The sequence below is a fragment of the Dipodomys merriami genome, unplaced genomic scaffold (genome assembly GCF_024711535.1).
Source record: "Dipodomys merriami isolate MVZ:Mamm:240054 unplaced genomic scaffold, mDipMer1.0.p SCAF_98, whole genome shotgun sequence".
In the NCBI taxonomy this organism is placed as follows: Eukaryota; Metazoa; Chordata; class Mammalia; order Rodentia; family Heteromyidae; genus Dipodomys; species Dipodomys merriami.
This window is the reverse complement of record NW_027206601.1, coordinates 215749-239817: the sequence shown is the minus strand read 5'-3', so window position 1 is coordinate 239817 and position 24069 is coordinate 215749. Positions and strand designations below refer to the sequence as shown.

Genomic DNA, 24069 nt, shown 5'->3' with positions numbered 1-24069 from the left:
CAGGACCTGTAAGACCCCACAGAATGATTGAATAAATATATACATTACTACATTATGGAAGTTCTTTTAAAAAAAGAGGAAGAAATTTAAAGAAATAAAATATTTAAATTTAAATTATTTAAAGAAATAATGACTGAAAACCTCCCATGCATGTGTGTGGACTTTAGACTCAGGAGATTAAAAGCCATCAATTAAGATAAACTCCACAGAGATTTCACAGAGACATATTATCATCAAATTTTCAAAATACAAAAAGAGAATTTTGAAATCAGGAAGAGGAAAGCGACTTACTACATACAGTGGACTGTGTGAGACATTGGCAGATTTCTCAGCAGAAAGTTTACTGGCATAAACAGAGTAAATGGTACATTCAAAGTGGTCAAAGAGAAAAATAGTGGTTAATCAAGAACACTACCCTAGGCAGTTAGCCTTCAGAAACAAGATAAAAACATTCTTATACCTGAAAAGCTGAGGATGTCATCATATGTAATAGCTTGTTAAGACTTGCCTTACAGGGGCTGGGAAGGTGGCTCAGTGGTAGAGTGCTTGCCTTGCATGCATGAGGCCCTGGGTTGGATTCCTCAGCATCCCATAAGAAAAAAGCTGGAAGTGGCACTGTGGCTCAAGTGGTAGAGCAATAGCCTTGAGCTGAAGAGCTGAGGGACAGCGCCCAGGCCCAGAGTTCAGGCCCCACGACTGGACACCGCCCCCCCCCCAAAAAAAAAGACTTGCCTTACAGGAGAGGAAAAAGAGCTAGCAGCTCACACCTGTAATCCAAGCTGCTCAGGAGGCTGAGATCTGAGGATCCTGTTTTGAAGCCAGCCCTGTGGGGGGGGGGGGGGGGTAAGCGGCAGGGAACAAGACGTTTTTATCTCCAATTAACTAGCAAAAGGCTGGAAGTGGAAGTGTGGCTCATGTGGTAGAGTACCAGCTTTTGGCAAAAAAAGTTAAGCAAGAGCACGAGGCCCTAAATTCAAACTCCACTAACACCACAACAACAAAAAACCGTGCACCCATGGCTCACACCTGTAATCCTAAAGTTGGTAGACTTTTAACTCTAGCATACAAGTTAGAAAAATAAAAGGATTAAAATACTTATATCTACAGAAATTTCTTAAATACACAATGCAAAAATATTATATAAAATATTATTACACAATAAAGAATAGATATACCATAAAATATAAATGTTTTGCATATAAAATATAAAAATGAATACACAATATAAAAACCATAATATTTAATGTACAAACATGAAAATGCAGCCAGATAACTTGAGTGGATGGGTGGGGTTGGAAGAAATTGGGAGAGAATGATGGAAGGGGTGACACTGATCAAGATGCATTGTACTCATCAATCAACATGTTGAATTGACTCCCCTTTGTACAATTATTTAAAGACAATAAAAATTTAATAAAGTATGACATTAATAGTATAAAAGGTTTAAGAAGTATAATATTTGTATTCAATAAAAGTTATCAGCAAGCCAGACACCAGTGGCTCACACCTGTAATTCCTAGCTACTTAAGAGACTGAGATCTAAGGAACATGGCTCAAAGCCAGCCTACACAGATAAACCCAAGAGGCTCTTATCAAATCTCAGATGTGTGTGTGTGTGTGTGTGAATCAGTCCTAGGGCTTGAACTCAGGGCCTAGGGACCGTCTCTGAGCTTTTTTTGCTTGAAGCTAGCACTCTACTACTTGAGCCACAGCCCCACTTACTGCTTTTGCGTGATTATTTGGAGGTAAGAGTTTCATGGACTTTCCTGCCTGGATTGGCTTCAAGTTGTAATCCTCAGATCTCAGCCTTCTGAGTAGCTAGGACTGCAAGCATGAGCCACCAGGGCCCGGCGAAGACACTGAGATTTTTCTCATAATCCTTCAGTCTTATTTTCATTTGCATTGCATCGTTACCTGGATTCTTGTTTGATCTGCAAATACTTGCAATTTCATAACACTTCAAAAGTAAGTAATGCTTTCTTTTCAGGATTTCATTTAGTATGGAACCTGTTTGCTTGGGTAAATCCTGCACTCTTTTGCTAATCCAATTGAAAAAATAGGATAAGACACCTTTAAGTCATCACAGTCTCAGTTACTACGATCAAATGTTTTCTAATACACTCCCACGAAAGAAGCACTTCATGATGTGAGAGATAGCCTAAGCACCTCTCCATATAAAAGGAACAAATATGTTGCATTGCTGTGTTGTCATAACCCTTAGGGCCCGGATATCAGCGGGGCCCAATAGTGTGGCGCCCTGGCCCGGCCTGCTGTAGTGGGCGGGGCATCAGGAGGCGAGCCTCACCTCTCTACAGACCAGGCCAGGCGAAGGGGCAGGGCTTAGAGAGGCTGACGTCACCGCCCCGCGGAGCACGCCTGAGGGGTGAGCCCTGCCCAGGAAAGGGGCGGGCAAAGCCGCGGAAAGGGGGCGGAGTGTGCCGCGGAAAGGGGGCGGAGTGTGCCGCTGGAGGGGGTGGGGCATCGAGCCCACATGGTGAGCTGCCGATTGGGATTGGAGAGGGGGAAGCTTAGGGGAGGAGCGTGAATGGTGGATTGAAACTGTTAGTGGGGGGTGGAGGGGTGGGACGCAGCCTATCTAGGTAATATATAGGCTGCGTGCTCCGAGGCTGGGGGAGTAGGAAAAAAACCCCAGTCCGGAGGAGCGGAGAGGAGAAGGTAGAGGGAAGGTAGGGGGGTCACCATTAGGGAGTGCGGAGAAGGAGTGGAGGAGAGACGGCAGGAGGGGAAAGCTTGCCAGAGCAGGGCAGCGCAGGCCTGTGGAGAGTGGAGAGGCTTGCAGTGGAGGAGGAGGGGAAGAAAGGGAAGAGCCTTCCCCTTTGGAGCTTTGGAGCTTTGGAGGTCTGGGGTTGGTGGTTTGCAGACCGATTAATAAAGGTTTGGGGTCAGGGCTGCCTATTGGAGGCTTGGAGGTTTGGTGGTTGAGGCTGCTCTTGGCTCTGGGTTATCCAGCCCAGGACAAGGTAGTCTCAAGACCCCTTTCTGCTGTAAATAGTGTAAATAAACTTTTGTCCACCTTTCACTTTCTGTGCCTCGATGGATTGTCTCGCTCTCCGGAGGTGCTGTATGAAGTGCTGATGACCTACCTGACTGAGCCAGCTGAAGATCCTTGGAATTACTCGCCATATTATATTACAGCTAGATAAAATACAGTGTTCATCCTTGTTGCACATTGATATTATCTTTCACTTGATTTCCAAGGTGATACTTGCATAACCGAAACAGCACTTTGTATTGCTTACCTGGTCAAATATCCATGTAAGCCAAAAAAGTCATTTTTATTGTTCTGGTACTGGGCCTTGAGCTCACAGCAGAACCTTTATAATGTGAGCCATACCATCTCTGTATTTTTGTTTTTATTTTCTGCTTAGTTGGAGATAAGGGTCTCATAGCCTTGTATGTCTGGACTGGCTTTGAATCTCCTCAGTAGCTAGTATTATAGGTGTACATCACTGATGCCTGGCTAAAATGTCTTGATTAAAAAACAAAAATTTTAGCAAAAAAAATTAAGGCTAATCAGGGTTATCTCAGTTGTTGGAAATGAATTAATTTCTTGGTGCTACAAACACACACACACACACACACACACACACACACACAAGGATTGAAGTCAAGGTCTTGTGTTCCTTTGATGCTCTAATCATTTATCCCTCACTCTCACAAGTAATTAGCACAAGTAATGAGTAATGATGCCCACTATTGAGACAGGTTCATATGAAACCTTCTGAGTAACAAAAGTGTCTCCCACGGAATTGGGTCAAAGCTCTTATTGGCCCTCTCAAGCACATGCAGGTAATCTCCATTTTTGTGAAGTGTGACTCATAATATTTTCAGTTACTAATGTTCTTTGTTAAGGTGAGACTGTTTCCCGGAAAACATGGTGGTAGACGCTCCAGGTTTTTTCGGAGAGCTTTACAGAAGTAACTCGTTTTCATGGGGGAGAACGGCAGGAGCCGCAAGCACCAGCCCTGGCCGCACCTCCAGCGCCCGTCTCTGGTCCCGCCCCCTAAGTCCACCCCCTAGGTCAGCCGGTCCGTGTCCCCGCCCCATCAGGTCTCGCCACGCCCCCAGCACCAAAGGTGCGCCGCCGCGGCTCCCGGCAGTTGGCAGATTGCGGTTGCGCGCTATGCCCGGCTCTGATTGGCTTACTGTCACGCTTGCTGCTATCCCTATTGGCTTGCAGAACTCCCGCCGCGCCCGCCGGCCGGCCCCTCGGCCGTTGCCCTGGAGACGCGTGCTGTGGAGGTTCCGCGTTGCGTTGGGAGTTTGGGGTTGGCCCCCGCCGCCCGCCCGGGACAAACTCCAGCTGCAGGTGGCACACAGGTCGCACGTCCGAGAACCTCGGCGAGAAGGTGAACCCTGGCACTGCCCTGAATCGGTGGAGACCTCAAGCTGGACCTTGGTACACCTGCGTGCGTGGCCCCGGCTGGTTACCCGTCGCGACGCGCCCCTACCGTGTGCCCGGCATGCATGGGACCCAGCAAACTGCGTGTCCGGCTGTCCCGTGTCCGCTGTGCCTCCTGCCCGTTGTGTCCCGTGCCCGCTGTGCCCCCTGCCCTCGGAGCCCCGTGCCCGCTCTGCCCCGTGCCCCTGTGCCCCGCGCCCCTGTGCCCCCTGCCCTCTGAGCCCCGTGCCCGCTCTGCCCCGCGCCCCTGTGCCCCGTGTCCCTGTGCCCCGTGCCCCTGAACCCCTGCCCTCTGAGCCCCCTGCCCTCTGAGCCCCCTGCCCTCTGAGTCCTGAGCCCCCTGCCCCCTGCCCGTTGTGCCCCCTGCCCTCTGAGCCCCGTGCCCCCTGCCCGCTGTGCCCCTGAGCCCCCTGCCCGCTGTGCCCCCTGCCCTCTGAGCCCCGTGCCCGCTCTGCCCCGCGCCCCTGTGCCCCGTGCCCCTGTGCCCCGTGCCCCTGAACCCCTGCCCTCTGAGACCCCTGCCCTCTGAGTCCCGAGCTCCCTGCCCCCTGCCCGTTGTGCCCCCTGCCCTCTGAGCCCCCTGCCCTCTGAGCCCCGTGCCCCGTGCCCCCTGCCCGCTGTGCCCCTGAGCCCCCTGCCCGCTGTGCCCCCTGCCCTCTGAGCCCCCTGCCCTCTGAGCCCCGTGCCCCTGAGCCCCCTGCCCTCTGAGCCCCGTGCCCCGTGCCCCCTGCCCGCTGTGCCCCCGGCCTGATCGCCCCTGCTCTGCCTCCAGCGTGCCCTGTTGTATGTGCATTGCTCGCCGATCCGGAGGCGTGTGCAGGTGTGTCAGGTGGAGGCCGGAAGACGGGGAGGGGGCGTGGACTTCGCTTCTTCGGCGGCAGCTACCAGCGGGTGGGGCCGGCAGAGCCCAGCTAACCCCAGAACCCCGGGCTCCTCTGGAAGTGCTCCCAGCGCCAGGCCATGAGGAATACCAGCAAGGAAGTGCAGAGCACCACTCACCGCTATGCTCCCTGCGGTGAGTGTGGATTCGGGGGTTGTTGGAGCGATCGGAGCTGCCGCCCCCGTCACTCCCTCCCCCCCCCCCCCCATGGTGCTATGGATAAGAACCTTTTGGAAATGTTTGGGTCGTAAATTAACCCAGTGTAACGCTCATGCTGTTTTCCTGAATGTTGATTAAGGAACTTTCTCAGCTACACAGCCCCATTGGCTCCCTAGCTTTTGCTTCTAATTTAGGACTCAACCAAATTAAATGTTTCTTGCTTCAAACAGCTAGATACAAGAAAGGCGAATCCAGTGGAAGTCCAGGGCTTCTTATGTACACAGTTTGAAGCTGAGAGGGAAAGGAAGAAGCCTCCATATGCTGTCTTTCATTTTTTATTTGTTGGTTTTGTTTTTTACTCTGCATAGTCAGAAGGCTTGGAGACAGACAGTAGAGAAGAGGGCTAAGCTGAGAGGGATCAGTTGAGCCAACCACATCTGCACAGTCTGTTCAGAAGGAAAACAAAATGTGACCCTTCCATACTTAACTGCACCGTCAGGACTCTGACTGTGACCAATGTTGGTGGTGCCATGGCTGTGCTGGAAACCCAGCTGGGGGTGGTGCATTGTTCATCAGGTCTGACCTGTTCATATCTCCTGCTTTGGCTTTTGGAGCCTTCCTGTCTTCCTGTGATCGATCTAGATCTCTGTCTCTGTCTCTCTCAATACTGGGGCTTGAACTCAGGGCCTCTTCTTTCTGAGCATGTTTGCTAAAGACTGGTGCTCTACCATTTGAACCACTCCTCCACTTCCAGTTTTGTCTGCCCATGCTGGCTTCCAACAGGGATCTTTAGAACTCGGTAGCTAGGATTTCAGGCATGAGCCACTGTGCACAGCTTCATGGGATTTGTTCCCCCACTCTCTCCTTGCTCTCTTTTTTTGTGCCAGTCCTGGGGCTCAAACTCCAGATCTGTCCTTAAGCTTTTGTGCTCAAAGCTAGTATGCTACCACTTGAGGCACAGCTCTGTTTCCAGATTTTTTAGTAATTAATTTGAAATAAGAATTTCAGTGACTCTCTTGCCCTGGCTAGTTTCAAACCTCAGTCTTCAGATCTCAGTGTACTGAGTACCTACCTAGGATTACAGGTGTGAGCCAGCGGTGCCAGGTGTTTGTGATTTCTTGATGCCTTAGGTAGAGGTCTCATCTATATGAACACCACTAATAGATACTAACATGTGCCAGGTGCTGCTCCCAGGACTTTATATACACTTGTACATTGAACCTCACTAGACACCTCTCAGGGATTACCACCCCATTTTTTGACCAGGAAAATGCAGCATATATTATACACCAAGCAAATAACTTATTGTTTGAGGCTTCACAGACTAGATAAAGCAGCCTGGTCCCCTGTGAGCACCAGAAGAGCAAGGTGATCTTAAGTTTGACTCTCTTTCGCAATAGTCTGTATTTCTTCACTGATCAAATAAGGGAAGCCAGGCACTGGTGGTTTACATTTGTAATTCTAGCTACACAGGAGGCTGAGATCTGAGGATCACAGACAAGTCTGTAAGACACTTATCTCCAATTAATCAGCAAAGAGCTGGAAGTAGAGGTGTGGTTGAAATGGTAGAGTGCTAACCCTGAGCAAAAAAAGCTGAAGGACAGCACCTAGCACTGGCGCTACTATAAAGCTTATGAGTATGAAGGGAAAGTCATAGAAAGACAAGCAATCAGACAGTAAATGATCTAATGTTATACAAATGTGATAAAAGCTCAAAGATCCCTTTAACTTTCTCTCTGTTTCTGTCTCTCTGTCTTTGTCTCTGTCTCTCTGTCTGTCGGTCTCTCTGTTAGGTTGTGAGAGTAGGTTCTTTCTAACTTGAGCCCTCACTTTCTGAGCTCTCCTCCTTTGCATACATTTAGAGATGGATTAGAATTCAAATCTTCCAGTAATGAGAGGGTAGGAGACACACTGTTCTCTGTGGATTAATTAGTAAGCAAAACAGAGAGAGGAAAAATAAAGTACAAACTGAATGCCCTTCTTCTAAAGGAGGAATATTTGAGCTGTTAAACTCTGATTCCTAATCCTTAAATTGATTTTCTCTGATCTTTGTGCCATTTTCTAAACTTTTTTCATTCTCTTTTCTTCTTTCTTCTTCTTCTTCTTCTTCTTCTTCTTCTTCTTCTTCTTCTTCTTCTTCTTCTTCTTCTTCTTCTTCTTCTCCTTCTCCTTCTCCTTCTCCTTCTCCTTCTCCTTCTCCTTCTCCTTCTTCCTCTCCTTCTTCCTCTCCTTCTTCCTCTCCTTCTTCCTCTCCTTCCTCTCCTTCTTCCTCTCCTTCTTCCTCTCCTTCTTCCTCTCCTTCTTCCTCTCCTTCTTCCTCTCCTTCTTCCTCTCCTTCTCCTTCTCCTTCTCCTTCTTCTCCTTCTCCTTCTCCTTCTCCTTCTCCTTCTCCTTCTCCTTCTCCTTCTCCTTCTCCTTCTCCTTCTCCTTCTTCTTCTTCTTCTTTTTAAGAAAGGAGCCGATTTAGCTGGTTAGTATCCTTCAGTTATTTAAAAGATTTTCCAGGTTAAATACCACTCATTTTTATGCAGTTGTGATTCCAAGTACAAAGTCAATGTGTAAACTTTCAGAAAGATTCACAGGATGACTTGGTTTGTGTACTATGGTTAATTGGTATATTCAGTACTCTGCTTCTGAAGAATCCTGGTCAGCCAGCACATTTAGCACACGTGTACACACACACACACACACACACACACACACACACACACACACACACACACACACACACACACACACACAGATTTATTTTGTTTTTTTTTGTTTGTTTGTTTTGGGTTTTTGGGGGGATACAGTCGTGGGCCTGAACTCTGGGTCTGGGCACTGTCCCTCAGCTCTTCAGCTCAAGGCTAGCACTCTACCACTTGAGCCACTGTGCTACTTCCAGCTTTTTTCCTTTTTGCTTATGTGGTGCTGGGGAATCGAACCCAGGGCCTCATGCATGCAAGGCAAGCGCTCTACCACTGAGCCACCTTCCCAGCCCAGAGATTTATTTTAAAGACTTGGTTTTCATGGGGAGGGAATAACAAATATGAAATCTGTGGTGAGCTGGAGACCAGGGGAGGCAGTAAGTTGCATTTCAGATTTGAAGTCCATCTGCAGGCAGAATTCACTCTCCCTTGGGGGATCGCATTCTTTTTAATTAGACCTTCAACTGTTAAATTTAGGCTCATCCCTATTTTGGAGGGCCATCTGCTTTGCTCAAAGTCCACTGACTTAAGTATGAATCTCATCTCAAAATTACCTTCACAAATGCATCTAGAATGATGTCTGTTATGTAGGTACAGTGCTCCAGCCGAATGAACACATAAAATTGCCATCCCATCTACCACACAGCAGGCATTGTGTCTGATTGTGAGTTTTCTAAATCTATGTCAGTACATGCTGATAGATGCTATTAAATATATCCAGTGAGTATGCTACATGAGTTATACCTTTTTATTTTGCTTTTCCTAGATTTTGTGTTCAATCAGCTGTAAAATAGTTTGTGGGCTCTTATTTTGAGCATCTGCCTAATTCATTTCAGATGGAAGGAATTATCTGAAGCACCCACAGCCTGAACGCCCCACATCTCTTCTCTCTGTGGGGTCATAAATAGGTACTAATAACTCTAGGCCTTTGGGATTTTTGCTAACCCATCTAGTTCTTTTTTTGTCAGGGCCTGGGTGCTGTCCATGTGTACTTTTGCTCAAGGCTAGCACTCTACTACTTTAGCCACAGATCCACTTCCAGTTTCCTGGTGGTTAACTGGAGATAAGAGTCTCATAGACTTTCCTGTCTGGGCTGGCTTTGAACCACAATCCCTAGATCTCAGCCTCCTGAGCAGCTAGAATCACAGGCCACCAGCACCCAGATCTCTCTAGCTCTTGATATGAACTCCCCAGCCTATGACTAAATACCTCCAGGGAGTCTCGTGGCTGGTCCTCAGCTGGGTGGCAACATCTATCCTCGGCACCTTCCCCTCAAGGCTTGGAGAGCCTCCTTACCCCACTGGGCCCATGCTCAGCTCCTCTTTTTTTCTGCATGGGGCCCATGTCACCATGGAGATCAGAGGACAAGCTCTCCTCCATTTTCTTCTCCTTTCTGTTTCCCCTGAGCTACTGCACCTAGTTTCTTCTTGATGAGAAAAATCCTACCATTTATAATCATCATGCCTCAACTCAATCTTTCCCACTAAGTAGTTCTTAGGGATCTTTAAAATGCTATCCCTAACCTGTGATGAGTCTGGGCAAGTAAGTACCTCATCCTTCCCTCCTTGCTCTCTTCAGTGAACACCAGACCCTGACACCTTTCACCTGTGGCCTCTACAGTTTTTAGTAGAGCCACTGCCAGAGGCTGGTGTGGGCACTAGGCAGCATGGGAGGTGGCCTGGCCAGTGGCTTCTCAGTATTGCTCTTCAATAGGTGGGGCATCTTGGCCTCACTCTGACCTGCTTTCTGCTGCTCTAATAAAATGGGTAAACATGTTCAATCAGGTTGTTGTTTCTGTAACACAATTTATATCTCAGTGGGCTTCTACTTCTTCCTCTTCTTCTCCTTCCCCTCCCTCTTCTTCTTCCTTTTCCTTTCCCTCCCCCTTCTCCCCTTCCTCCTCCTCCTCCTCCTCTTCCTCTTCCTTTTCTTTCCTTCTTTCTTTCTTTCTTTCTTTCTTTCTTTCTTTCTTTCTTTCTTTCTTTCTTCCTTTCTTTCTTCCTTTCTTTCTTTCTTTCTTTCTTTCTTTCTTTCTTTCTTTCTTTCTTTCTTTCTTTCTTTCTTTTCTCCTCCTCCTCCTCTTTCCTCTTCCTCTTCCTCTTCCTCCTCTTTCTCCTCTTTCTTCTCCTTCTTGTATGTATACCAGTATGCTTGAACTCAGGGCATGAGCACTATCCCTGAATGTTTTTGCTCAAGGCTAATGCTCTACCACTTGAGACACAGCTCCACTTCCTGCTTTTGGGTAGTTAATTGCAAACAAGAGTCTCACAAGCTTTCCTGCTTGGCCTTGAACCATCATTCTCAGATCTCAGCTTCATGAGTTGCTAGGATTACAGGTGTGAACCACCAGTACCTGGTTTATCTCAGTGTTTCAATGTAGTATGTTTATCAAATCATATCCCATGGCTGGGCATGGGGGCTCACATCTGGAATCGTACCTACTCAAGAGGCTGAGATCTAAGGACCAGTTTGAAAGTCCTGAGATTGTGAATCCCATTAGCCAGCAAAAACCAGAAGTAGAGCTAAGGCTCAAGTGGTGGGGCACCCTCCTTGAGTGAAAAAGCTAAGGGGTTAGCACCCTGGCTCTGAGTACAAGCCCAAGTACCAGCACATAGAAAAACTGGCTTGTTGCTGTGTGGCTTGTGCAGTGATATCCACAGCAGACAGATGGGGAAGGACCAGAGAGCCCTCCTCTGTGTGGCTGTCCTGCAGCCCAGCATGGCAGTGAGCTGGCCTCACTTGTATCTAGATTGGTATTACCACCTGCCTGCGAAGCGCTCTGAGAAGGCCGTGGATGCCCCACCAACATCTCAGATTCCAGGGCTCAGCAAATTGGGCGACTCACAAAATGGACACTTGCCTGGGATGCGGAGGTACTGGATAAAAGAAACAGACTCCGAATACGTGAAGCTTGCAAAGCAAGGTGGCAGACCTGGTAAGCCCCTAGCATGCTCAATCATGGAAAGCAAGGATGGGACATTGTTCCTCATCTCATCTATGTAAAAATTTGCTCTAGGAGTTGGAGGTGTGGCTCAGATGGTAGAGCACCGGCCTCAAAAGTGCTTAGGCCCTCAATTCAAACTTCAAGCCTCCCAAGAATCTAACCTTTGCCAAAGGCCATTGGGAATTTAGGCTCATGAGTATGTTAGGATATGTGCAATCTTTGATGAAAATCAACTTTTATACAAGATTTATTTTTCACTAAATATTTGACTATACTAAAGATGGAGGCATACTGAGTTCAATAGACATTCAGAGGGCTAAGGGACAACACAGTCTACCTTTGGGGTAGATGACATCTAAACACTATTTCTCCTCTGGGTGCCATTACCCTTGCTCAGAATATCCTAGGGAAGATGGGAACAAGATTTCCATAGTTTCAATTTTAAATAATCTAGACCAAGCTGGGCATTGGTGGCTTATGACTGTAGTCCTAAATACTCAGAATGCTGAGATCTGAAGATCACAGTTCAAAGCCAGCCTGAGAAAACCCTTATTTCCAATTAACCATCAAAAAGCCAGAAGTGGAGGTATAGCTCAAAAGGTTAAGTGGCAGCCTTAAGCAAGAATGGGAGCCCTGAGTTCAAGCGCCAGTAGTGACATAAAGATAAGTAAATACCCAGACCAATCCTCTTGATTGATTAGGCTTGCAGCAGGTGGGACAAGGGCTAGACATCTCTTTTTAAGATGCACTTCCCCCTGCTGTTGGTCAAAAAATAAAATTAGTGGGGAAATTGGCCAAATTTGGTAATACCTAAAATGAGATGGGAGTATTACATCACTGCCCATGTTCTGAGTTTGGTCATCACAATGTGATGACATGAGAACTGTCTTGAATACATCCACCAAAGCCCAGAGGTGGAGGTGTGGCCTTCTGCAAAACAGGCCCAACGAAGTACTATAATGACAGTAACAATAATGAGAGGCAGACAGAGAAAGAAATCAAGTATAATGAAGTAGCTCTGAGAGAGTCTGGTTGGAAGGTATAGAAGAATTCATCTTATTCCTCTAAGTTTTCTCTAAGTTTAAAGTATTAAACTATGAAAAAGGTTTTCAAGCTGCAAAATGGGAAATTAAATATCCATGGTACTGGGGTTTTTAACTCTTGGCCTTGTGCTTATAAAGCAGGCACTTTTACCACTGAGCCATGCCTCCAGCTCTACCAGCTGTCCTTTGATAGCCAGGAGGAGAGGGAGCAGAGTCAGAAAGCTGGGCACATGTGTCTGGAGCTGGCCTGAGTCTGAGATGGAGCCCATGTGCTATGCCTCCCAAGTTGGCTCCAAATTAAATGATTAAATCCCTCCTGGGAACTCACCATCTGGGAGCCTGGAGAGGGCAGATTTTCCTGGAAGCAGCTGGAGGAGGACAGTGAGCTTTGGAGACTGGCCTGGGAGAGCGGCCAAGGGTTGGGGAGCAGCAAGCACTGGAAGAATGGAAGGATGGGCTCTGGGAAATTATGTCTGTGGAGACTGCATGCCAGTGGGGACCATGGCTGAGATGTACTATACGGATCCATGCTAGAGAGGGAAGGGGTGGGGGGTGGGGGGTGCATGAGCAATGTCCTGTCTGAGGCCAAACAGGATCCTCAGTTGTCTGCCTGTGCCAAGGCAGGGGAGCCTCAGAGATGCTCCGGTAGTGGCTCAGCCCAGAGGCCACCCCAGGGCGATGGCACAGCTCCCCTTGGTGAGGGCTAGTGATACCACACAGGACAGCAGGATCACACACAGCTCTGTCCCTTTGTCTTTGAGATTTGCTGACGCACTTTGTTCCTGGGAGCAGGAAAGGTTCTCCTGTGACCTACTCCCTGCCAGACTGGTATATCCACCACAGCAAGCCTGCTACTGCCCAGCAGCGCGAGTAAGTATCTTGAAGCAGCCACGTTTTGTATGTGTAAGGGATCTGGGGGGAATAGCTCAAGTTGAAATTCATTAGATTAATTGCTGTTCCAAAGCAATTTCACTCAAAGCTAATGCTCTACCACTTCCAGCTTTTTGGTAGTTAATTTGAGATAAGAATCTCACAGACTTCCCTGCTTGGGTTGGCTTTGAACTGTGATCTTCAGATCTCAGTCTCCTGAGTAGTTAGGATTACAGGTGTGAGGCATGCTGGCACCCAACACAAGTTAAATTTTAAATTTCAACTGAGGACAAGTGTGGTTACAAAAGTCTGGGTACTATTTTACCAGCACTATGGGGGAACATAAGCTGTCAGAAAAGCAGAGATGGGCAATCATGGAGCATTTTGTGTGGATCTCTAAGCTGCCGGTCAGGAAGTAGACATGGTCACATGTATCTGCCATAAAATAGCAGTCTGCCCCAAAGCTTTCTTCTTGTTACAGATGAAAGTCATAGGTAGTGCCAGAGATACAAACAACACTAAATTTCTATAATTGCAGGGCCATGCAAAACTATTGTTCACCAATGTGATTGAGGCTTCTAAGAATTCCTGTTTGTCACTAGGCAGCCTCAATCCTCCAGCCCACCTCTTCTGGACTGAGAAGGAAATGAAAATTAATTTTAGGCAGCTTTCTGACTTTTTTTTTGCCTGTAATATAAAACCACCATAAATCATTCTAAGTCTGTCAAGTAGCTAAGAGTGCAGGCCTTAGCCACCATGCCCAGCTTTTGTTTCTCTTTTTTCTTTTTCTTTTTTTAGGTCCTATACCAGCACTTCAACTTGGTACTTGACGATTTCACTCATTGGCTGGCATTCTACCCACTGAGCCAGGCCTCCAATCCCTTGTTTTTATTTTTCACAAGAAAATGAATATGCAAAATTTATTACATGCCTGAGGCATGTAATATTAGACTCTTCCCTTTGCCATCTTTTCTTAGGTCCAAGACTGGGACTCAAATTCTCTACCTGATGCTTTTACTCGATTGCTAGCATTCTACCAACTAAGCCAAGCCTCTGACCTGTTTTTATTTTTAACAAAAAATGAATATACACACTGGGTGCTGGTGGCTAATGCCTGTAATCCTAGCTACTCTGGAGGCTGAGATCTGAGGATCACAGTTCAAAGCCAGCCAGGGCAGGAAAGTCCATGAGACTCTTATCTCCAATTAACCACCAGAAAACTGGAAGTGGTGCTGTGGCTCAAGTGGTAGGGCACTTGCCTTGCGCTGAAGAGCTCAGAGACAGTGCCAAGCCCCAGAGTTCAAGCCTCATGACTGACAAAAAAAAATGAATATACAAAATTTATTGGATGCCTGAAACATGTAATATTAGACTCTTCCCCTGCTTTGTTTTTAGGTCCAAGACTGGGACATGAACTTGGTACTTGATGCTTTTGCCCATTGGCTAGTGTTCTACCTGAGCCATGCCTCCAACCCCTGCTTAAAAAAAAATGAAATTCTTTGTGCTAAGTTTCGAAAAGAAACAAAAAGAAGCAGAATGGATTAGAACCTGCTAGAAAGGGGACCAGCAACTCTAGGGTTGACTCCTTTCTGTCACTGATCCAAAGACCAGTTGGAAGTTCAAGTACCCATATTGTAAATGGCCATGTCACAGAAAATAAGCAGGCCATTGCTATCTGAGAGGATCATAGTGGTACATATTTAGGAGAGCCTTTAGCTCATTGAAGGGGGCAAAGTAGTAGATAATATTTTAGTGAAATTCTGCAAGCTGGCACTGGAAAGGGGCTGAGCTATTTGTTCCCCAAGAGCAGAAAGGCAAGGCCCACCTGTGTCTTCAGGGAAGCCAAGAGAAAGGAGGGCAAGGGAGAAGGGGCCAGCAAGGCTGTAACTGACCCAGCTGTTCCTGCAGCCTCCCTGTGGTCTCCATGCCAGATTACATGGTGTATGAAGAATTCAACCCCAATCAGGCCAACGGGAGCTACGAATCCAGAAGAGGCCCCTTCGATTTCGACATGAAAACAGTTTGGCAAAGAGAGGCCGAGGAACTTGAGGAGAAAAAAAAGGTGACAGAAACTCATCTATGTATGTCACCTGCTGCTGCTTTCCTCCTGGGACTCTGAATGATTGCATGTGTGTCTGTTTACTGCTTCTGGTGTGTCTGCTGACATTGCTGACATGGTCCTCATTTTAAGTGTGGATCTCTACAGTGCGAGTAGCCACAGTCTAGTTATCATTTTCTTTTCTGATCATTGGTTTGGTTTTATGGGGCAGAACACAGTTTTGGGGGTTTTTTTGCTTATATTTTATTGGATAATTGTAGATTATACAATAAGCAGAATCTAGTTCTCCAACAATCCAGTATTTTCACTTTTTGGGGGGGGGGTCAGTCATGGGGCTTGAAATCAGGGCCTAGGCGCTGTTCCTGAGCAATTTTGTGACTAGCACTCTACTACTTTGAGCCATAGCTTCATTTCCTGTTTTTGAGTGGTTATTTGTAGATAAGAGTCTCATGAGGACTTTTCTGACCAGGCTGGCTTTGAACCATCCTGAGTGGCTTGGATTATATGTCTGAGCCACTGGTACCTGGCTATTTTTGCTTTTTTTTTTTTGTTTTAGTCGGTCTTGGGACTTGAGCTCAGGCCCTGGGAACTGTCGCTGAGCCTGTTTGTGCTCAAGGCTAATGCTCCATCACTTGAGCCACACAGTGCTACTTCCAGCTTTTTAAAGTAGTTTGTTGGAGATAAGAGTCTCACAGACTTTCCTACCTGGGCTGGCTTCAAACTGTAATTTTCAGATCTCAGCCTCCTGAGTAGCTAGAATTACAGGTATGAGCCACTAGTGTCTGGCTTATTTCTGCATTTTTAAAGTGGTTTTTAACTAGTGAATACTTACCTAGAGGAAACGTATAACACATGTCACCTAGCATTATAGGAAGGGAATTTAATATGTATTTATTACCTTTCTCTTTTTGTGCCCATACTAGGCTTGAATTCAGGTGTATGCTCTACCTTAGCTTTACTCAAGGCTGACTTTCTACCACTTTAGCCACAGCTCTAGTTCTGGCTTTTTGCTAGTTAATTGGAAACAAGAATCTCACTGATTTTTCTGTTCAGGCTGGCTTCAAATGGTGATCCTCAGGTCTCTGTCTCCTGAGTAGCTAGGATTAGTGTGAGTCTCCAGTGCCAGGCTTTGTATTCATTATCTTTACATGTTTTATTTATAGTTAAATTGAAATTTCTCTGGAAATAGGACACAATCCCAGGGAACATTTGTCTCTCCAAGGGAAACCTCAAGAACACCCTGACTGGTAGATGGGTTGTGACCTCTTGATTAGAAGTTCTTCTATCCCCTAGCCTCCTCTTAGTGGCTCCCAGGACTTTACTGTGCAAAGCTAGAGAAATGCAAAAGTGTTAAATGCTATATCACCACCAAACCAAATGAATGACTGATTTAGTGTAGCCACTTAAGACAAACTGCACAAATGCTCAGAGCCAGCCTGTCTACCCCCACCACATCAAGGAGGTAGATGACTGACTTGGAGACACCCACGCTGATTATGTCCAGCAGAAGGCACACAGTGTTGGGCGATGTGGAGTGTGTTCAATTACAGCAGTTCTTGTATTTCCTTCCTGGGTCTTGCAAGACATCTTGGCCTAGACAGTAAGAACCTTAAATGAGAATGAAATCATGGACCTAGCCAGCTGCTGCGTCCCTGTGCTGCTGCCGCTGAGGGAGGGGTGGGAATCAGCACTTCCCTCGCCTCACCCAGGCTGTCTTTGGGGTGTGCTGTACGCCAGCCTGTTCTTAGGGCAGATGTGCTCCTCACTGCTGGTTACCAGCATTCCTGGGGTTCTTGCTTACTTGCTGGCTGACTGGGAATTGGAAGGGATTTTTTAAGTAAGTTTTTATTGTGAAAATACTGTACCAGAAGGGTTACAATTACATGAGCGAGGTAATGAGTACATTTCTTATCAAGCATTGTTGCCTCCTCCTTTGTTTTTCCCCTACCATCCCTGCCCTCCCATCTTGGAAGGGATTTTTTAAAAAATTATTTCTTGTAATAGTACTAGGGCTTGAACTCAGGCCCTGGGCACTATCCCTTAAACTTTTTTTATTCAAGGCTGGCATTCTACCTCGTGAGCCACACTTTACTTCTGATATTTTGCTAGTTAATTGAAGAGTCACACAGAATTTTTCTGCCTGAGTTGGCTTTGAACTTTGATTCTTAGAATTCAGCTTTCTGAGTAGCTTGGATTACAGGTGTGAGCCATGGGTGTCGGACTCTTACTATTTATTTCTGTTTTTCTTTTTAGTTTTTTAAAAAATGTTATTATAAAAGTGATATAGAAGCTGGGCATTGATGGCTCACACCTGTAATCCTAGCTACTCAGCAAGTTGAGATATAAGTATCGCGGTTCAAAGCCAGCCTGGGCAGGAAAGTCCATGAAACTCTTATCTCCAATATACCACCAGAAAAACCGGAAGTGGTGCTGTGGCTCAATTGGTAGAGGGTTAGCCTTGAGCTGAAGAGCTGAGGGACAGCGCCCAGGCCCAGAGTTCAAGCCCAACAACTGACAAAAAAAAAAAAAAAGTGATATAGAAGTTTTTTTTTTCTTTTTAAATAAGGTATAATTTATGTGCAGCAAAGCTCACCTGCTCTACAAGTTGTAACAAGGCATACATTATGAAACTACCACTGAGGTACAGAGGAATTCCATCAGCCCACCCCCCATTTTTTCAGCTCCTTTGGGGCCAACCCCTCCCAACTCCCAGCTCCTAAGACACCTGGCTGCTTTCATTCCTTGTAGCTTTTCCAGAGCATCAATTCATGGTGTCAGAGTTTATATCCTTTGTTCCTAGTGCATTTTAGAAACAGCCAGCAGTGTCTACTCTACTCCTTGTATTGGTGGATTGTATTTCGTTGTGGATCAAGGTGCAGTCTGCCTCTCATAATTGGCTATTTGGATATAGCAACTGCTTGTGTGTGCGCGTGTGTGCATGCATGTGCGTGCGTGGGTGTGCGTGCACGTGCTGGTGCAGGGGCTTGAACTCAAGGCCTTATGCTCCTGGTTGTTTTTGTTTGTTTGCACATGGTTGGCATTCTGTGACTGCGGCACAGCTCCACGTCTGGCTCTTTGCTGGTTAATGGGAGGTAAGGTTGTCTCCGCAGACTGGCTTCCACCCCGATCCTCAGCTCTCAGCCTCCGAGTGGCTGGGATCTCAGCTGTGAGCGGCAGAGCCTGGCCAGCAGCTGCTCCGGACCCGTCGCCCCTTTCGCCAAGGCTTTCCGTGGAATGGGATTCGTGCTGGCCTGGTTTGGTGTGACTGTTCCCAGCAGAGGTCTGGTCCCGCACGTGCTGTGGGTGAGATTGGCGTTTGCGTTGTGTCTCTCCACACAGGTGAAGCTGCCCGCCATCCACGCAAAGCACCCCAGCAAAGCGGGGACCCCAACGGGCTCCAAAGAATCCTCGGGAAGCCGGCTCTCCTTCCCTCCCATGTGCGTGAGCAGCTGCCTGACCAGCAGGCCAGGAGGGGTGGGGTTTGTCCCTCTACCCTGAGCACGGCCAGACAGCGCCCACATCCCCCCTGCCTGAGGCCTTGCTGCAGCCCTGCCCTGCGCAGCCCTGCCGGACGCGGCCCAGCCTGGCCGCCAGCTCCATTGTGGGCCTGTCCTCACAGCTTGGGCGGGCTATGCTGCGCAGGTCCGCCTTTGGGCCACGTCCCCCCAGTCCTGTGCTCCTGTGCTGCGGGCTGGTGTTCTCTGTCCCCAGGGCCTCCGCCTGGAGCCCTCTGGCTCCATCCCATCTGCAGCTCTTGGATGCCCCTTGTTGATTTTCTTGCTAGAGAGGAAATCCCCAGGGTCTTCTTTATCTCCTTACTCCCAGAATTCTGGTTTAGTGTGAGAATAAATACCGTGAATTGCCTGATCCTTCACATAGCGTCTCATCAAATGGGTGAAAAACAGTTATAATAAGTACTGGGCTCAAACTGAGAGGGAGAAAAAAAAGACAGACAAGGGATAGCTAAGTAGATGATAGATGGATGGATGGGTAGATAGATAGAGGGAGGGAGGGCGAGAGGGAGGGAGAAAGAACACTAGAGCAAGAAACAGCTGTGCATCTAACTTATTACTATGTTCCCTGAATACTGTTCAGTGTGTGTGTGCCACACCTCCACTTCTGGCTTTGTACTGGTTAATTAGAGAAAGAGTCTAGAGGATTTTTTCTGTCCTAGTTGGCTTTGAGTCTCTAATTCCTCGATCTCAGCCTCTGGATTAGCTGGGATGCAGGTGTGAGCTACCAGTGCCCAGCTATCAGATTTCCTTTTAATGTTTACCATTCATTTTTCTTTTTTGGAGGCCTGGTCAAAAAACCAATTCACCAACAAACTTCTCCAAGCTTATCAGCAATGGCTATAAGGATGAGTGGTTACAGCAACAGAGGGCAGACTCAGACATAAAGACCCCGAAGACATCCAGGACGTCGTCCTCTCAGTCCACACGGGACTCCCAAGCGCCCAAGGATGCAGAGGCAACACCAGATGCAGAGGCTCCTGAAGGCTCTGAGAAAGCTCAAGGTGAGGAGCACCCTGGACGGAGCCTCCCTTAATGCAGGGCTCCGACAACAGTGATGTCAGCAGATGGATTTCCTATGTCATGATGTAGCTCATGAATCTAGAAATTATAGACATCCTCAGGACTATTAAGGCTACCCATGGAAATGAGAATCATGCCCATTTTGCTTTTTCATCTTTATTAGAAAGCAAAAGCCATGACTTCTTGGACTTCACATTTTTATTTGTTGAAAATCTTGATACTTCATTTAGTGCAAAGAATGTGCCCATTAATATCAGTTTTAGTGTTCTGTACAGAGTTCTCTCTTCCCATGAAGGCTGCATTCAAACTTAAAATTGCTTGAGTATCAGCATTTCTAAAGCTTTGACTATGTTCCATTATAATTTTCTCTGTAATTAGATAGGATAACACATTGGTATTTATTTATTTGTGCCAGTCCTGGGGCTTGAACTCAGGGTGTGGGTGCAGTCCCTAAGCTTCTTTAGTTCAAGGTTAATGCTCGGTCACTTGAGCCACAGCTCTACTTCTGGCTTTTCTTGGTGCTAACTTGGAGATAAGAGTTTCATGGACTTTCCTACCCAAGCTGGCTTCAAACTGCAATCCTCAGGTCTCAACCTCCAGAGTAGCTGGGATTACAGGTGTGAGCCACCAGCCCCTGACTCATTTTTATTTTTAACAGTCCCCAAATGATGCATATTTCTTGAGTGGGGAGGAGAGTTACTAGAGTTTGAACTCAGGACCTTGCACTCACAGGCAGGTGCTTTACGACTTGAGTCACACCCCAGTCCTTAGTGCTTTACTTAGTTTTCAGACAGTATCTTGACTTTTTATACAAGGCTCCCTGAACTCTCAATCCTCCTATCTATGCCTCCCTGTATTTGGGATCACCGCCACCAGGCCTGGCTTGTTGGCCTGAAACCATCCTCTGGCTCTCTGCCTCCTGGGTAGCTGGGAGTATAGATACATGTGTGTGTTTCATTTATGCATATATTTAGCGTTCAGTTTCCACGGCTTTATTAATTTCTAGGCAACTTATTTTTCTCATGGGGCTTCATTTCTTTGATGAGAATTTTTTGTTTCGTGTTTGTTTCCTTTTTTGTGAGTAGATCTCTCTGCTCACAGGGCTTCCCTTATTTCCTATATCTAGCTGCTTGCTGTTTTGGTTGAATAGAACCTACCAATTATACCCTGCCCTTTTAGCCAGCCATGGTGGTGCACACCTGTAATCTCAGTCTTCAGGAAGCTGAGGTAGGAGAATCTAAAATTCAAAGCAGCTCTTTGGGCTGCTGTAGTGAAACCCCAACTCAAAAACAACAACAACAAACCCAGCTAGAACTGGTGACACATGCCACCTGTAATCTTAGTACTCAGGAGGCTGATATCTGAGGACTGCAATTCAAAAGTCTTACTTTCTCCGCCCCCCCATACACACACACACACACACACACACACACACACACACACACACACACACACACACACACACACACACACACACACACACACACACACACACACACACACACACACACAGAGGTGGAGCTTTGGCTGAAATGGTAGAGTGCCCACCTTGAGTCAAAAAGCCAAGGGATTGTTCCCAGGCCCTGAATTCAAGCCCCAGTATTGGCACAAAACAAATAACCCAGAACAACATTAGCAAAGTGCCCTTTGGAACTTTACAAAGTTCAAAGTGCTTTATGACTTCTTTTGTTTTAATATTGCAGACTTAGTTTTTACTACTTTAAGTAAGTTTGTATTTTGTGAATATTTAATCTTTTTTAATTACACTGAAAAGTCACTGTTCTTATTCTTTATTTCAGAGTCTTCTCCTCCAAGTGAGTATTTGTAGAGAAACCGACCCACATGGATGTTTAAAGAGTCTTGAGTACACAAAGAGAACCAATGGATGTGGTCCTTCCTCCTGAGATCTGGGCAGGGCGAGAGGGCCTTTCCCCAGCCCTGCCACCCATGCTAGGAAAGTGTGCAGTGTCCTGTCACTCACTGTAGTCACCCTGCTGGACCTCAGTGACTCGAACTCTTCCTTCCTGGAAAGGAAGGACCAACATCTCTCTCTTCTCTGTCCGTTAATCCCAGCCCCTGCTACTCTCTGCTGTTTGTTTGGCTTTTTCTGATCCCACATATGAGTGAGGTCCTGAAGGATTTGTCCTTCTCAGACTGGTTTATTTCACTTCTCCTGATGCCTTTCAGGTTCATCCATGTTTTCACAAAATTGCCTTCTTTCCATGGCTGAGTAGTATTACACTGTATGAATGCTCACTCCATTTTCTCTGTTTATCTGTGGATTGAAACTTGAGTGGATTCCATGGTTTGTCTACTGTGAATGATGCTGCAGCAAACACAGAGTGTACTTCTCTCAAAAGCTACTAATGTCCAGTTCCCTTGAGGGATACTCAGTTGTGGAGTAGCTGGATCCTGTTGTTGATCTAGTTTTCGTTTTTGGTGGGTTTTGTTTTGTTTAGGTAGTACTGGTGCTTGAACACAGGGCCTTGCCCTTGGTTGCCATGCTGCTAGTCCTTTGGGGTTTATTTTTCCCGAAAGGGTCTTGGGCTTGTTCTTGGACCACCCTGGACTTCCCTCTTCCAATTTATGCTTCCTGTTTAGCTGGAATAAAAGCTCTTTCCATTACATCCAGCTTTTTATTGGTTGAAATGGGGGTTTCACTAATTTTTTGTTGAGGCTGGCCTCCAACTATGATCTCAGCTCTGCCTCTCAGTTAGCTAGGGTGAAAGGACTGAGGCATCAAACCCATCTTAATTGGTTTGTTTTGAACTCAGGGTCTCACTCTCACTGCTTTTTCATGCACCGCTGGCCCTTTGCCTCTTGAGCCTGCCCTCTACACTTCTAGCATTTACTGGTCAATTACTGATAAGATTCTCTCAGATTTGGCTGCCTGGGCTGTCTCCAGTCACGATGCTCAGATCTCAGCCTCCTGACTAGCTAGGATTATAGGTATGAGCCACTGGGGCTCAGCTGGATTGTCTGCGCTTCTCTGAAGTCCACATTAGTGAAGGGGAGGAATTTTGGAGTGGGGGGGGGAACGACAAGTGGCACACCGAGTCCAGTCTCCATCTGAGGAGGATGCGATAGGTCACTCAGCCTGAGTCCCTGGTGGGGGTGCTCTCACTGTTTAGTTCCTTTAGGTCCCTGTGTCTGCTGAGACTTTTCCAGCCTGGGACAGTGACGTGTGGAAGCGTGAGCATCCACAAGGGGGCGCTCTGTCCTTACCTTCCAAGGTCAAAGTTGGGGCACATGTTTTCCCATTCATGATTTGTGTTGGGAGGTAGGATTGGATGTTCGATTTCTGTGTAGACGTCAGGAATAATCCTCAGGCAAAAGGTGAGAAATACATTCACTCTTCTATTTAAAATGAATGTTAAAATTTCATATTTAAATTGTATGCTTACCTGTATGTACTTGATATTGCAGGCCCAGGAGCTTCTCCATCTGAATCGACTCCGGCAGAGCTCAAATAAACCCAGATGTCACATTCAGGATCAACTTTTTAAGTAGCTCACCACGGTGTGACTAGGTCGAAGCTATGTTTATAAGGCACCTGTTATATTTTATTAGTATAGACTCTTACAGAACCGTATATCTCACAGCATACATACTATCTCTGAGGCACAGCTAGGGAAAACACTGGTTTTTCCCCTCCCATTTCTCTGGGGTGCTGAACGCGGGGTTAGAAGGAGGTGCCACCACCACGATCTCTGGGACCTTTCACTCTGCCAGCCTGGCGACCTCTCAGGACTGGTCATTTCCCCCTGCCATCCTGGAACTGCACCTCCAGGATTCATCACCATGTGGGTGCCTCCTCTGAGATTCTGAACAGGAAGAAACTCACAGAATAAGCCTCAGCATTGTTCTTCTATTGTTTGGTTCTATGATCTTTGTAGAAACACTCTTCCTGTTTAAAAAAATTAAAATATGATGACATAGTTTGTATTAAAAATATTATGCCTTGAAGTTTTCTATGCTTAATAGAAAACATTATAACATTTACTAGTTTAATTTTTTGCCAATGCTGTGAGCATAACTACAGTTTAAAATATGAAGCATTTCTTATTTTATATCCTTTCATTGGAGATGTGCTTTTCATAGACTTAAAGCAAAGCTTTGAAATAATCAGCCGAATGCTTTAGTTTTATAAAAGTTATTGCTTGCGTATTAGAAATTTGCATTCAAATATACTTAAAAGTTTTATATCTTTAATTCATTAATTTTTTGGACAGCTAATTTTTTTTAGGAAGCCAAATAAGGTCACAGACATTTGTACCTTCTTTCCTGGAATGACTTATCATGCACTTGCTCAGCTAAAACTCAAGTTTCATATTAGAACTCTAACTGAGCTATTTAATGGAACATTCACATGTCCATTGTATAATCACAAGGATGTTGCTGTGGAAGAATATGTATGCAATATGTAAAGAATGGGAATGGCTGTACATATGGAATAAAAATGATAA

At 46.4% G+C, this 24069-nt stretch overlaps 2 protein-coding genes across 4 annotated transcripts in view; one reads left to right on the top strand and one right to left on the bottom strand.

Moving 5' to 3' along the window:
- The window catches only part of Sun3 (Sad1 and UNC84 domain containing 3), a 26051-nt gene extending 21471 nt beyond the window's left edge, over positions 1–4580 (bottom strand). Inside the window, exon 1 of the mRNA XM_070014517.1 lies at positions 4473–4580. Coding sequence (XP_069870618.1) covers positions 4473–4486 — 14 coding nt within the window. The 5' untranslated portion in view covers positions 4487–4580. The remainder of the gene's footprint in view (positions 1–4472) is intronic.
- On the top strand, positions 4271–24069 carry CUNH7orf57 (chromosome unknown C7orf57 homolog). 3 transcript variants are annotated; one of them, XM_070014520.1, is made up of 9 exons: positions 4271–4420; positions 5196–5438; positions 10902–11087; positions 12901–13009; positions 14918–15071; positions 18408–18505; positions 19367–19584; positions 21403–21417; positions 23030–24069. In XM_070014520.1, exons 2-9 carry the CDS (start codon positions 5384–5386, stop codon positions 23074–23076), a joined length of 882 nt encoding a protein of 293 aa, XP_069870621.1. In that variant the 5' UTR covers positions 4271–4420; positions 5196–5383; the 3' UTR covers positions 23077–24069. The 3 variants fall into 3 exon arrangements, with proteins under 3 accessions (XP_069870621.1, XP_069870622.1, XP_069870623.1); XM_070014521.1 differs by having other exon boundaries at positions 4271–4430; XM_070014522.1 differs by having other exon boundaries at positions 4285–4370.